This window comes from Selaginella moellendorffii, unplaced genomic scaffold (genome assembly GCF_000143415.4).
Source record: "Selaginella moellendorffii unplaced genomic scaffold, v1.0 SELMOscaffold_1, whole genome shotgun sequence".
NCBI lineage: Eukaryota > Viridiplantae > Streptophyta > Lycopodiopsida > Selaginellales > Selaginellaceae > Selaginella > Selaginella moellendorffii.
In genome coordinates, this window is record NW_003314262.1 from 3,624,466 (window position 1) to 3,638,496 (window position 14,031).

General features: G+C 42.5%; 3 protein-coding genes and 1 non-coding gene across 6 annotated transcripts; 2 read left to right on the forward strand and 2 right to left on the reverse strand.

Moving 5' to 3' along the window:
* Window positions 1-3,791: 3,791 nt before the first annotated feature.
* On the reverse strand, window positions 3,792-8,348 carry LOC9630671 (SWI/SNF-related matrix-associated actin-dependent regulator of chromatin subfamily A-like protein 1). 2 transcript variants are annotated; one of them, XM_024686156.1, is made up of 29 exons: window positions 7,958-8,348; window positions 7,835-7,890; window positions 7,709-7,784; window positions 7,582-7,648; window positions 7,382-7,533; window positions 7,272-7,327; window positions 7,141-7,216; window positions 7,048-7,093; window positions 6,832-6,992; window positions 6,726-6,760; window positions 6,612-6,678; window positions 6,499-6,565; window positions 6,314-6,447; window positions 6,181-6,264; window positions 6,052-6,093; window positions 5,850-5,993; window positions 5,728-5,805; window positions 5,613-5,681; window positions 5,494-5,559; window positions 5,314-5,442; window positions 5,211-5,267; window positions 5,034-5,120; window positions 4,915-4,980; window positions 4,796-4,864; window positions 4,639-4,743; window positions 4,464-4,589; window positions 4,359-4,417; window positions 4,266-4,302; window positions 3,792-4,201 (listed from the first exon to the last, which is right to left on the reverse strand). In XM_024686156.1, exons 1-29 carry the CDS (start codon window positions 8,309-8,311, stop codon window positions 3,971-3,973), a joined length of 2,796 nt encoding a protein of 931 aa, XP_024541924.1. In that variant the 5' UTR covers window positions 8,312-8,348; the 3' UTR covers window positions 3,792-3,970. The 2 variants fall into 2 exon arrangements, with proteins under 2 accessions (XP_024541924.1, XP_024541917.1); XM_024686149.1 differs by having other exon boundaries at window positions 6,726-6,781.
* A 1,453-nt stretch (window positions 8,349-9,801) lies between these two features.
* LOC9630672 (pentatricopeptide repeat-containing protein At4g02750) lies at window positions 9,802-11,839 on the forward strand. 2 transcript variants are annotated; one of them, XM_002961551.2, is made up of 2 exons: window positions 9,802-9,884; window positions 9,955-11,839. In XM_002961551.2, exon 2 carries the CDS (start codon window positions 10,304-10,306, stop codon window positions 11,786-11,788), a length of 1,485 nt encoding a protein of 494 aa, XP_002961597.2. In that variant the 5' UTR covers window positions 9,802-9,884; window positions 9,955-10,303; the 3' UTR covers window positions 11,789-11,839. The 2 variants fall into 2 exon arrangements, with proteins under 2 accessions (XP_002961597.2, XP_024541939.1); XM_024686171.1 differs by lacking the exon at window positions 9,802-9,884 and having other exon boundaries at window positions 10,377-10,385; window positions 10,432-11,839.
* TRNAS-GCU lies at window positions 10,121-10,202 on the reverse strand. The gene has a single exon. It is a non-coding gene; the product is annotated as a tRNA-Ser (tRNA).
* On the forward strand, window positions 11,831-13,821 carry LOC9657905 (UDP-N-acetylglucosamine--dolichyl-phosphate N-acetylglucosaminephosphotransferase). The gene is made up of 10 exons (XM_002961553.2): window positions 11,831-12,201; window positions 12,255-12,342; window positions 12,407-12,498; window positions 12,556-12,674; window positions 12,737-12,852; window positions 12,916-13,043; window positions 13,098-13,245; window positions 13,299-13,339; window positions 13,392-13,512; window positions 13,568-13,821. The coding sequence occupies exons 1-10, from the start codon at window positions 11,870-11,872 to the stop codon at window positions 13,625-13,627; spliced, it is 1,245 nt and encodes a 414-aa protein (XP_002961599.1). The 5' UTR covers window positions 11,831-11,869; the 3' UTR covers window positions 13,628-13,821.
* Window positions 13,822-14,031: the final 210 nt, after the last annotated feature.

Consider the following 14,031-nt stretch of genomic DNA (forward strand, 5'->3'; position numbering starts at 1 on the left):
AATCATATAAATATAACTATTTTTAATGATAAAAAAGTTAAACTAGCCAAATTTTATAAATATATATTATTTTAAATTTTTTAAAATAAATTTAAAAACACTTTTTAAAGGAAGATATACAAAATTAGGTTGGCATTTACAATATATGTTTAGTGATTATAATATATTATTAAAACATAAAATTAAAACTTTTTATGTTACAAAATAATATAATAATTATGATAATTAACACATTTATTTCAATGTATAGATGTATGTTTTCTCATTTACCAAGCTATAAAGTTATAAAACAATAAAGTGATATAACAAAAAAATATATTTTTCTATTTGGTTGAAGTGACATACACTAAGTATATTCTTGGACTATTTTTAAAACAACTCAACAAATGAATTAAATAAAAATTAAAGTGTTTTAGATGCAAGTAAGCTAAGTTATAGGCAAGAGTCATGCAAAATGCAAATATAATCAATAATTTGTTATATCTGTAATTAAATAATATATACCATAATTTCTTATATCAAAATATAAAATATAAAATATGTTTTTTACTTTTACATACATATTATAACAATCACAAATATATATATATATATATATATATATATATATATATATATATATATATATATATATATATATATATATATATATATATGTGATTGATAGAAAAGAGAATAAATATATTAATTAAAGTTTAGATCACTGTTTATATACAAAAATAGATATATTATATTCAATTCACACTTATTATGCTTTTCATCATAATTTATATTGTTCATTCTTGCTCCACTACCATATTTATTCATCCTTACTTTATTATCAAGGCTAAACTTTCATCCATCCTTTCTACCCCTTTCTTTAAAGAAAAAAAATATTTAAAATGTTAAAGTAAAGTGAGATAAATTGAAAAAAAATATTGTGAAAGAATAAAAAGGGATAAATAAAAACTAAAAGAAGAATTTTCAATTTTCAAGGTAAAAATGAAGAAATAATAAGAAGAAAATATGTTTAAAGCTTGAAAAATAAAGGATCTCTTAGTATAAAATACTTCAGTCATCACAAGATAAAGAAAAAATTCATACCACTCAATCTTCTCAACACACAATTCAATATTTGAAATGAGAAAATTAATGGAAAATACCAAACTCTTAAAGGAACACATAATATATTTAGTAGCCACAATAAAATAAATTTTTTTAATGGCATTTATAACTAGAGACATACACTCAGCTTGAAACTTTAACAAAAGTGATTTAACCTTTGGAATAGAGGAAAATATTTAATACAAAATCTAATAAAAAATTTAACAAAACAAAAGTAAGATTTTAGCTTCATACATTCATTCAATATCTAGATTAGTATGAGGAGGAGACAAAACATTAAATTTAATACAAGATTAAGAATCATAAGAATCACAAATGATCTATGTGTTAAGAGAAGAAAATACTGCAAATGAGGAAACAAAACTAAAAACATGACAAAAATAAAAAAAAGAATGAAAGAGAAGAAAGTAAAAAAAGGATTAAATGGCAAATTGAAGGACTTACACTTATTCTAAACTACTCATTACAATTTAAAAACCACTCAATCTTGTATACATCATCTTCCTATAAACTTCATTTTTGAATATTCTTTAGAACTTGAATTATATCATCTATAACTCTCCAATTGATGTCACAATCATGCTCCATATTAATGAAAGATAATAAAATATTAAAAATACAAGGCACTATTGTCCCATAAATGTTGGAAATGACAATCCACTAAGGATGGACACAACACTAATATGATCACACCTTACAACACCAAAAGCTCAATCCAATAGAATAATATTAATAGCCTTAAGTGACATACTCTTTTATCAATGATGGCATTGGATAATGGAAAAAAGAAATGTAATCAAGATCAAATTGAAAAACAAAGTTAAGTATAATAATAACTAAAATTCTACATTTAGCAAAATGCTAATATAAATTTAGATATAAAAGAGAGTGAAGGATTAAAACAAAAACATGATCTTGAATATTAGAGTAAAACACTATAAAAGACTTTACTTTCTAATGATAAATTGCAATACTCCTCATTTCCACTAATTTGAGTGGTTGGATAAATATATTAACTAGCTTGCCTAGATACAAGAATGGATGGACTTGATTCACTAAATTTACTCCCAAATGAATGATTCATATGTTATAATATTATAATTATATATATACATACATACATACATACATACATATATAGATACATATAACTAATACTAAAATAACTGAGCTTTGTGGGCCGCCAGATTTGGCCAATCAGCACCATTGAATGTGGGGCAACTTAGTAAATATTATTTTTTTACTGCACATCTTTTGGGAAATATTTTTGCAAGGTTTCGTAGTGCACAGCTCAGCCCAAGTTGGGGGAGGAGATGTTAGTAACACCTGCTTGTTTGCACAGCCCAAACTCTCTTTTTACCACAGCTCCTCCCAATTGCGAAATTTTGAGCAAAAGCAAGAGAGTATCTAGTGCCAAAGATAGAGGCCTAAGTGCTCAAGCATGGGGATGTTAGTGGTAGTTAATGGCCACCTAGTGCTAGCGATGGAGGCCCAAGAGCTCCATGGTTTGTGGATGAGCATGTCAAGTCTGCCATGCTTAGCTCATGCATATGCTATCTTATCTATTCATTTTGCAAAAGTTCTTGCTTCCTATTAGCACTCAGTTCTCTAGTGAGTGTTTATCATTTGAATTCATGGGCACAAATCAGGGAGATTGGATGCTGGAGCAGAGAATTGCAAGCCATGGACAATAGGTGACAAAAAATGTTACTTGCTGTGGGTTTGTGGCCCTTTTGCATTGCTTATCAATTTGTTTTGGCTCCTGGAAAACTCCTTATGCAATGGGCACAAGAACAAGAGCTCTTAGGGTTCCAATAGAGTATATTTGTTGAGTCTATTGGTGATTGTGCAGCAGATGTTGCTCAGGTGGTTGAAACCTTTGGGCCAAGAATTACCTCAATTAGCTAATATAATTAGATGCCACTTAGCCTGTGGGCACAAGAACAAGAGGTCTTGTGGTTCTTGTAGGGCATGGCTACCGAGTCTATTGGTGATTATGCAGTAGATGTTGCTTAGGTGGTGAAACCATTGAGCCAAGAATATCATTTCCTAGAGATAAACAAGCTTGGATACTATGATTAAAATTCATTTTGATTTAAATTACAATCATATAACTAAGTAGCTTATCATACATTTTTCTTCTTTATGTATATGTTTGGTTGATAGATAGAGTTTCTCCTCACCAATTGATAAGGCAATTCTTTATTTGTACTGATCTATTAAGATTGAGCAATTACATCAATTCCATATAAATCCCTCTTTATAGGCATGAGACTTACATTTTAGACATAAGGTTCAGCTCAACTTCTGGGTTAGCTTAGTCTTTTGCTGCTCTTGACAAAACTCATCACGCTCCCTTTACAATCGAGTGGCTAGCTGGCAGCTCCTCTTAGCCTGGAGATCACTGGCTGCCATGGCTCCAGCATTGTGTCACACAGGCATTCCAATGCCGTATGGGAGAGAATACCTGCATTGAAAAAAAGAGTGAATCCCTGTGTTGATTGATGCAGATTGTAAGAAAGTTCATAATGGGAGAAAGCCAATGGCTGATCGATCTCAAACCTTTCCCAGAGAAAGCTTCAGACTCTGTTGAATGAGCTCAAACAAGCCTCAAGTTTCCATTTGAATCAACCAAGAGATCGTAGCTCAGGTTTCTTCCGTGCAAGCTACTGGCTTTTCTAAGGCTCTTTACATCTTGGAGTGTTTTCCTATTAACAGCATATAGACAGATATATATTGTAACACTGGGAAGAGAACTGTCGACTCACGATGCACTCGGATTCCCGCCGCATCGGAAGCTCCGCCTTAAAATATCTCCCGCCAATCTAAGTTTAAACTTTACAAGGGTCTAATTTTGAGATCTACTTTACAAGAGCTTGGGACGCTTGAACGGCGAACTTTCGACTGGCTTGCCATCTCCAAGCGATAATTTTCGCGAAACATCACTTGAATCCATTGCTGCCGAAGTTCCTGGCTTGTCTTTCTCATATTGCTCGGACAGATTTCTCGAGCATGGTCGCAAGTAGTTGTTTATAGTTCTCTGCCGGTGCTGCAGAGGCGAAGCCACGCGCATCGTTTCGTCTCGACCATTTAGCACCTGGCGAAGGAAAATAACTGTAGGATTGCAAACAAAAACTAAGCAGCGATGGAAGATCACATACCTGACCAAGGTTCCCAAGTTTGCGATGAATTGTTTCCCTGTCCCATCACACGTCCATCAGAAAAAGCATTCTAAAAAACAAGCAAAGTAGTACCAGATAAAATCGTCTATAGTATCTGGGGCGTGGAGGTAATAAATATTCACAGATGACCTCTGCGGGCAACATAGAAACGCTTGATAAAGCTAAGATGGATATTACCTGACCAATACGGTGCGCACGGTCTTCCGCCTGAATCAAATCTCCAGGCGTCCAAGACATCTCGGCAAAGATGACGGTACTGGCGCTAGTTAAAGTGAGACCAAGGCCGGCGGCCCGTATGCTTAGCTGCAAATCATAGCATTTTAGCCGGCAAATTTTTGCGATAGCTACATACCACAGCCGCTCTCACTTTCTCGTTGTTTTGAAACTTGTCCACCATACTTTGACGAATCACAGGTGATGTGTCTCCGTCTATCCTAATAAACTCCACATTTTTTTTCTGTGTTGGAAAAAGGCATAAGTAATTGTTTGAAAATGTTTTGCAAATGAACCTTTAAGTGTTCGTCGATGCCGTTCACCATAGTATGGTGGTGAGCAAAAACAAGAAACTTACAATTCGTCTGGAAAACAAACATGTCAATAGCCTCAACTTGGGAAAGCTTGCAGGTACCTCGAGCATCGTGGATAAGTAATCTTGAACAGCAGGAACCTTTACAACAGCTGATTCCGCATATATCTAGCAGATAGATAAACGTAAGACTTAGAACTTTAGAATCTCCCTCCGCATACCTTAGTGATTAGAACCTTCTCCTCCCTCTTCAATTTCTCAGTCTCGCTTTCCGTCGAATTTTGCATTTTTTCCCGGATACTTTTCAGCTGCAACAAAAGAAAAACAAAAAGAAGAAAAAGGAAAATGACATAATTGTCAACAACGTAAAAAAAAAAGAAAAGAAAAACAAAACGTACCTCGTTAATGAGAGCACGAAGTTGTCTAGTGCTTTTCATGTCCAAGGACAGAAAAACCTGCAAGGCTTTCAAGAACACAAGCTAATCAAATTAATAAACTTACCTGCTCGCGACATTTTTCAGGAAGTTCAGAAAGAACATCATTCTTAAGCCTCCGTATCATAACGGTACTCTTGAGCAGCGCATGAAGCTCTTCACGATTGCTTGCCCCTTGATATATGCCAAAATGACTCTGAAAGACAGAATAGTGAATGCTATGAGCTAGAAAACAATGCCTCGTTACCCCGCTGCAGTATCGCTGCCCGTACTCGTGAAAGTCACTATAAACACTTGGTTGAAGCGCCTCTAGCTGTTAGTTTGCACTCCTGAATTTTCATGACGTAAAACTATGTGAAGTCAAACCTGCTTAAATAGCTCGACTGGCCTAGACAGAGCAGGAGTGCCTGTCAAAAGCACTGCATACTTCGCTTTCTGGCAAGCGATACTCTCAGCGAAAGAAGATGAGAAACTTACGTACTTGGATAATAGGAACACAGGCGTTGGTACGCTTGGCTTGAGCGTTTTTTATGTAGTGAGACTCGTCTGCAATAACAACCTAGGAGGGAAAAAGAAAATGATAATAATGCATATTCATCCCACCTTGAAGTTGTTATCCACAGGCAATTTTGACACCATGTCATACGAAATGATATTAAATAATCCACCCAGCTGCAGCACTTTTTTCCCTTGAGAGTGCGCGATAGTGTATCCCTGACTTGATCCGGTCCCTTGACTCAAAACGATCTATCTCGCATGAAATATGGAACCGTCTACGGATAGAACGATTGAAAAAAAAACATACCGTTATGTCGCAAGAACGAATTTCCAGCCACGTTTTAAGCATCTGCAGCAAAAAGAAACATAGCAAGAAAAAGAAAATAAAAAGGGGTAAGAAAAACAAAACTTTCTTGTAACATTAAGAAAACTTAACAGTAGCCCAGTGTATCCGCAATGACGACGGAACAATCACCAAAACCGGCCAGTAGTCCCTCAAGCAAGACACTACAGCTATTGCCTGGACAAAAATGTCGTTCAAAAGCTGTTACCGTTGTTTACATACATACCTGAACACTTTTCCCAAGCCCCATTTCGTCGGCAATCAAAGCTCGTCCGCCATGGTGCAACGCGAACTGCACTCCCTCCTGCTGAAAGGGCATAAGGCTTGATTCTAGGTGGCCAGGAATGTTCTTATAATAACCTGTAAGACATAGAAAAACCATCAGTTTCAGAACATCTCTGAAGGGTTTACCAATAAGATCAGAAACATCTCGCTGAAAATCTAAAGCACGCCGCACTAATGGTCCAAAAGCTTCTATCTGTAAAAACGAGTAGCTAATATATCCAACTGTTATTCGACCTTACTTCACAAGGTACTTCTGCAAAAGCTTTTTCTGCATCGGACAAAGAACAAGGGGGAAACATCCACAGCCTGAAAGCATAAATAACAATAAGAAAATATGAATACGTTCATCCCACCGTTCTCTGTAGTTCCAAAATGCTTTTGAGATGGACTTCAAAACCGATATCAGTTTCTGTAAATGGATGGAAAACATCACAGAATATGTCTGAAAAAAAGCTGTACCTGAGATGGTTCGCATTTGACAGCAATAAGGCCAGTGCTATGAAGAAACAACTTCACAAATTGCTTAGATAAGTTATCAGATGTAGGCGGCAGTTTCTCGGGGACAGCAAAAGAGTAAACTTCGCTCTCACCTCTATTCCAATTGCAAGGAAAAACTGAACCTGTGGTTGCGCCCGTAAAAACCAAGAAAAAAGGAAAACAAAATTAAAGGCTCACCAAGGCTCTGATCAGGAGGAAGAATTAACGGAGGCGTAACTTCGACCTGTTACGGATGATGTCAGCTAATATCAAGCAAGCAATAACTCATACGTTAACCCGTGGACACGAGACACTCCGCAGCGCATGCACCAGATCAATCAAGCTAGATCTCGGGTAAGTCCATACTCTGAAAGAGACAACAAACAGTTGAAAAATTCAACAGCTCTTAGGACAATTCTTACCTTTCTTCGTTATTCCAAAGCTTTCCAGTAACAGACTGGCAAGCTTGCTTAACATTCTGGTAAAGAAAATCAAGAGCCAGTCAAACTTCTTAAAGTTCTTAGAATAGGACCTGATTATAGGGACTTCGAGCCGCGATACGGTTGTCATCTATCAAGAAAATCTGTACCACTAGCTCTTTGAGAGGAGAACCAGCGTTTTCAGCCATGCCACTTCGGCTATCCTGAGACTTTGTCGGAGTACATAACGGAGAAGATCCGTGTCCTAGATTGACGAGATTAATACTACAACGTAAAGGCATTTGATATGTACCCGAGCACGAAGGCGGATTCCAGCCATAATTAAGATGAGGTAGCTTGAGAGGAGGAACTGCTTGTACCTACAAAAGAGAAAGAAGGAAAACTTAATGTTCGTTAAAAGAAGGAGAAGAAAGTTATACGTCGAGCACAAGGTCGGGAGTGCCAGTCACAGCCCTCATAAGTTCTTGGACATTGTGCTCGGGAAACAGCCAAAGCCTGCCAACACTCGAGAGAAAAATTATGAAACATGGAAAGAAAAAGCTTGCCTTCGACCGGGATCCCACTCATGGCCAGCAACCGATTTATAGGCCGCTATGAGACCCTGCATTAACACGAAAAAGTTGTGATGTTCTTCCCATTCTCGCGTTGGTGTGATCGGAAAAACTCACCGCGTTATAGGGAGCCTCCACTGCGATGTTGTGCCCATCCTTGGAGAGCTTGAGACGCAAAGGCCGCTTCGAGAAAGGCGAGACGGGGGGAGAGGGGCTTTGCTGCGATGTCCTCCCCTCCACCGCTCGAGCCAGGAGCTCCGGATGCGATTTGAGCGGTGAATCCAGGCGCCGGGCAGCCAGCTCCTGCGCGGCATTCCTCTCCATGGAATCCATCTCCTCCGTTGTGAGATCCCATTCCTCGGCCCCAAGGCTCGCTGCCGCCAATGCCAATGGCGATCGCGACTGCTGCGCCATTCCCCTCGCCAAGCATTCGATCCTAGGTCTTCCGATCTGCCATGGCCGAGCCAGCATCCAGAGAGAAAACCCTAGAATAAACCCCACAGCGTATTTGTTTTCAAACGCTCCATGGGAGGGATATTCTACCCCGTTCAAGCTTCGGCTATGGAGGGCGGCTGCCTCGATCTTCCTCTCTCCGGCGAAGAATCGCCTCCTCCTCTTCCCGCTGATCCACCGCCGCCGCTTCCCGGGGAATCGTCTTTCCTTGTCTATCCATCGACAGCTTCTCTAGCAGCGCCGCCGGCGCCGATTCCAGAGGGATTTCGACAAGCTTCGTTCTTTGTGGCTATGGAGAACGGCTGCCTCGATCTTCCTCTCTCCAGCGAAGAGTCGCCTCCTCCTCTTCCCGCTGATCCACCGCCGCCTGTTCCCGGGGAATCGTCTTTCCTTGTCGATCCATCGACAGCTTCTCTAGCAGCGCCGCCGGCGCCGATTCCAGAGGGATTTCGAGATCGCAAGCGCTCGCCAGCGTCGGCTCCACCGAAATATCGCTCCCTTCGCGAGCTGGATCAATCGCTGGTACGTAATCCCGATCGCGAAGCTCATCTTTCGTCGCGACGAGGAAAGATCGAGCCAGCGACAGCGCCTCCGCGACGTCGAGAGGGAAAGATCCGAGATTGCAAGCGCTCTCGTCCGAGAAAGGGCCAGAACGACCTCAAGCGATGCTTCTTGCGACCAGATCAGGTCGCGGCGCCCTCCCGGAGCCAGGATCTTCGGGTAGAATGCATAATACAGCACCCCCCCCTTATTTAGGGTGGGCCCCATTTGTTTATTTGGATTTGCATGCCACCTCATTGCTTACTTGCGCATGCCACCTCATTATTATAAATTAAAGAGATAAATCTTTGAGATGCCCGAGTGGGACTGCTGCTTGTGGAACAGCCTCCTAGGTGCAATTGTGGAGTTTAACGATGCAATCGTGATGTTTAAGAGAATCCCTTTCAAAGACATAGTTTAATGGAACCTAATGATCGCGGCAATGGGTTCTCTTAAACATTTAGGGTGCAGAGCTGGGCGTGACTAAACACGCCACGGAGGACGCGAGGAGTGAGCGTGGCAAAGGGGCAACCACGTAAGAGTGAGGCGTGCTGCCACGGAGGACGCGAGGAGTGAGCGTGGCAAAGGGGCAACCACGTAAGAGTGAGGGGTGCTGTATTATGCATTTCTTCCGGATCTTCTCCGCCGCACCGTGATCGTGGAGAACCTCTCGCCATTCACGGGCAAAGCAGCGGTGCGGCAGGGACTATCGCAGCTGGGCACCATCAATCGCGTGGAGCTGGCTCGCAATCCCCTCCAGCCCGGGCACCAGTCCATGGGATGGGCGGCTGTGGAGATGGCGAGCGAAGAGAATGCCGAGAATGCGGTCCAGACCGCCACCAAAACCATCTTCCTCCTGGGCGCTGTTCCACGGCCAGTGGCGATCCGGCGCGCCGGCACAGCCGAGATCGATCGCCTCTCTTCCTCCTCCGGGTCCCCATCCAAGACGCTGCCCAGGATCATCGATTCCTACAGCCGCGAGGCCGAGAATTTGTCCAAGCTCAGGAATTTGCACTACCAGCACTTCATCGAGGAGACTTTGCTCGATCGGGTACGTCCTTTCTTGTTCTTGAGGGATTGATCGATAGTTTCTTTTTGTCTCGCAAACTCTTGGTGTCCAGCTCCAGATGGAAGACGCCAATGCGCTCCACGAAGAGCAGATGACCCGACTGGTCGACACTCTCGACACCAGCGATTTTCTCTCGAGTTTCCAGCTCCAGCAAGAGATGGAAGGCTATCGACGGTTGTTTCCAAAGTTTTTCCAACAAAAGAACCCTAAAGAAATCTCGTCGCCTGAGAGATTCGAACTCTCGCGGGCAGAACCCATGTACTTAGCAGGCACACGCCTTAACCACTCGGCCAAAGCGACTTAGAGATGCTAATAATTTGCATAAAGCTCATTTTGAATTGAGATGACTTTAATAAAAAAAGGAACCCTAAATAACACCACTAATCCAACTTTGACCTAAGATGGCTTTAAGAAATTTCAATGTAGCACTCGCCCAAGTGAAAGATTTAGCCCAAGCCGAGCTTCTCTTCGCCCAAATGCCATGTAGGGACCTCATCTCATGGAATACGATGCTAAATTGTTACTCCAGATCAAACCAAGCGCGTTCTTTCTTTGATACGATGCCGGAGCACGACGCTATTTCTTGGGCTGTTATGCTCTCCGCATATACCCGGGACGGGCATATTTCCATAGCGCAGTCACTCTTTGAGGAGATTCCGGAGCGGAATCTTGCGGCGTGGAATGTCATGCTGGTTGCGTACACTCACCATTCCTTGAGGGAAGAGGCGTTGCAAATATGCGAGAGGATTCCGGAACAGAATGTGGTTTCATCAACGGCTACAATCGTCGCTTTTGCCCGGACCGGGCATTTGGAAAACGCCGTGGATGTTTTTATGGTAATGGAGGAGCGTGATACGGTGTCGTGGGTGGCCATGCTGTGGGCTTACGTAAACTGTGGTAGAATATTCGAGGCCGAGTTTTGTTTCCTGGAGATGCCAGTGTGGGGAATCGAGGCATCAAATGTCATGATTCAAGCATATGCCGAAAGCAGGGAAGTCGGAAAAGCGAGGGTTTTGTTTGATCAGATGGCGAGATGGGACGCCATCACCTTTACCGTAATGCTTGTGGGCTATGGAAAATGCGGTAAAATCGAAGATGCTACGTGTTTGTTTGAAAAGATTCCGGAGCACGACGTCGTGTCCATGACATCAATGCTTTTCGCATATGCCCAAAATGGGCATTTGCGGGAATCAAAGAACATCTTTGTAAAGATTCCTTTTTGGAGTGTGGTTTCATGCAATGCGATGCTCGCATCTTTTTCGTATCACGCATGTATGAATGAAGTGCAATTGTTGTTTGATAAGATGGATATCAAAGATCAAGTAAGCTGGAACACTTTGCTCGCAGCATATGCCAAAGAAGGGCAAATTGCGAAGTGTGGGAAGATCTTCGAAGCGATGGACGAGAAAGATATCGTTTCATGGAGCTCGATCCTTGCCGCGTACGCTCAATCGCGCTGCCTGCTCCACGGCGAAACGCTTCGTGTCTTAAACACGATGAATCTCACGCACTCTCCCGACGAATCCTGCTTTGTGTCGGTGCTCCTCGCTTGCAGCCACGCCGGGAAGCTCGAGGCCGCGAGGAGGAGCTTCGTGTCGATGCGAATGGATTTCGGCCTAAATCCTACCAAGCAGCACTACTGCTGCGTGCTAGATCTCTGTGGGCGCCTGGGCCGATTGGACGAGGCATGGGAGCTCATCGCGGCGATGCCATTCGTGCCGGACGCGCTAGATTGGAAGTGCTTGCTCGCCTCCTCGTATAGGAGCTTGGAGCATCGATCCGAGCGTGATCATGCGAAGCTCCTCGTGGAAACATCCTCTCCTTTCTTTGTGCTCCTAGCAAACGCTTGCCCAGCTCGATCGCCCACGAAATCTAGTCGCCCTTGACAGACATGTTGTTCTTCCCTGCTCGATCGCCCATGAAATGTGATTTTTCTCTGAGGGAAATATTTAGGGTTCTAGGTGGCTATGGCGGATGTGAGGAGACGGCGGGGCTTCCCAGCTTCCGCCAATGACAAGGGATTGGCGGCTCCAGCGGCATCTCCTCCCACGCCAAGGTACACAGCAACATTGATCTTTGGATCGGTATGCCTCGCCGCCTACATCGCGCTCTTTGCTCGTCACGCGCGCGATCTGGATGCGGAGCTCTGCCGATCGATCGCGATCAGCTTCTGTATGAGCGTCGGCGCCTTCTTCGCAGTAATCCGGCTCGTTCCAGTCGTCGCGCGCTACGTACTGAAAAGGAACATGTTTGGATACGACATCAACAAGAAAGGCTCTCCGGCTGGATCAATCCAAGTGTAAGTTTTTGGAAAAAAAGAATCTATTGCGAATGAAATGGATCTCCTCGCAGGCCCGAGTCGCTCGGGATTGTTACTGGGTTCGTGTTCGTCGTCGTCACGATCCTCTTCCAGATTTTTTGTTTCAGCCCAGACTCCGCTGTAAGTTTCTAAGTTTTTGGAGATGGTTTGTTGATCTTTTCTCTCTTTTTCCTTTTGTGCGTAGTGGCTGCTGGAGTACAATGCGGCACTCACATCTATACTATTTATGATTCTTCTCGGCTTTGTGGACGACGTCCTCGACATCCCATGGCGCGTGTAAGTTTCATGATCTCCTTCTCGCGACAAAAAATCGAGTGTTTCTTTTGCTCTCAGGAAACTTTTACTTCCTTCGTTCGCTGCTCTTCCCCTACTGATGGCATACGCGGGGCACACGACAATTGTTATTCCGAAACCTCTTCGAGCCTACCTCGAAATGGAGGTGCTCGACTTGGGTAAGATTTTTCTTCTTTTCTTTTGGTTCGATTTCTTCTTGAACAGCTTGTAAACTTGTTAGGTGTGTTATACAAAGTTTACATGGGCCTGTTAGCCGTGTTTTGTACCAACGCTGTCAACATTCTCGCCGGCGTGAATGGACTGGAAGTTGGACAAACTCTTGTGATATCTTCTGCGGTATGCGCATTGTTCTTTCTTTTCTTTGTTCTTTTTCTGTGACCAGAACATGATGTTTTACAGATTTTGATTCACAACATGATGCAAATCGTGAGTAGCTCAGACGCTGATTACCAGCAAGCACACGCCTTCTCAATTTATCTCACACAACCACTCGTTGGAGCGTCGCTTGGGCTGCTTTGTTATAACTGGTAAACATTTTGAGATCTCTTTAAGTTTTAAGACTGCAGTTCTCTCTTCCACAGGTATCCATCATCGGTCTTTGTTGGAGACACTTACACGTATTTTGCCGGGATGACAATGGCTGTCGCGGGCATCCTCGGCCATTTTAGCGAGACGCTTTTGCTTTTCTTCTTACCACAGATTATTAACTTTGTTTACTCCATTCCACAGGTAAGTCAGCCATACAATCTTTCTGTTTTTGTGCTAAGTAACTTGCCTCGCAGCTCTTCAAATGGGTGCCATGTCCGAGACATCGATTACCAAGGTAAAGACCTCAGCTTTGTCTTTCGCTAACTTGTAGACCTTTTGTGATGTAGCTTTGAGCCGAAAACGGGGCTTTTAACCGGCAGTAAGGATATGAATCTGGTTAACTTGTTCTTGAGATGGTTTGGAAGATGCACTGAGCGGCAACTGTGTATCCGGCTGCTGATTTTCCAGGTGAATTTCTCTTGTCATGTGATCCAAGGCAATTAGTCTTATATGTTTCATTCAGGGACTGTGTTCTGGATTTTGTTTCCTCTTGAGATTTTTAATGGCAGGCTGGTATAAATGATAAGAAATACCGGCTCAGATTGATTACAGATCTCTAACTAAGTATCGAATATGAAGATTTTTGGAAGTATCATTTTCGAAAAGCTAGTTTCTCATGTTGATGATACACCTGAGTTCGAAGCAAAATGACGAAAATACAAAAATGATAAAGAAATCAGTCGAAAAGAATGCAAATCACTCCATTCCAGTCTGAAATCCAAGTCCCAAGCGCTTCAGCCATCAGCCATTCGTTTGTGGTGTATTGTCAACGTAGGTAATGCCAAGGACAAGCGCACTGGATCAAACAAATATGCAAGAGAAACAATGCGAAACAAAAGTAAAGCAATTTGAAAGAGAATTTTATCCTCAACGCTGGACACAAGCTAAAAGGAAAATGAGAAACCAACAGCTTCACCTCCATGACCA

Excerpts from the sequence above, each read along its gene's own strand:
- LOC9630671 (XM_024686149.1), bottom strand. The coding sequence starts at position 8,311 with ATGCTGGCTCGGCCATGGCAGATCGGAAGACCTAGGATCGAATGCTTG. Across the intron at positions 4,981-5,033 it reads AGAAGGTTCTAATCACTAAG|ATATATGCGGAATCAGCTGT; the intron begins GTATGCGGAGGG and ends TCTATCTGCTAG. Across the intron at positions 4,744-4,795 it reads GCATCGACGAACACTTAAAG|AAAAAAAATGTGGAGTTTAT; the intron begins GTTCATTTGCAA and ends TTTCCAACACAG.
- LOC9630672 (XM_002961551.2), top strand. The coding sequence starts at position 10,304 with ATGGCTTTAAGAAATTTCAATGTAGCACTCGCCCAAGTGAAAGATTTA.
- LOC9657905 (XM_002961553.2), top strand. The coding sequence starts at position 11,870 with ATGGCGGATGTGAGGAGACGGCGGGGCTTCCCAGCTTCCGCCAATGAC. Across the intron at positions 12,343-12,406 it reads GTTTCAGCCCAGACTCCGCT|TGGCTGCTGGAGTACAATGC; the intron begins GTAAGTTTCTAA and ends TTTTGTGCGTAG. Across the intron at positions 13,513-13,567 it reads TCCGGCTGCTGATTTTCCAG|GGACTGTGTTCTGGATTTTG; the intron begins GTGAATTTCTCT and ends TGTTTCATTCAG.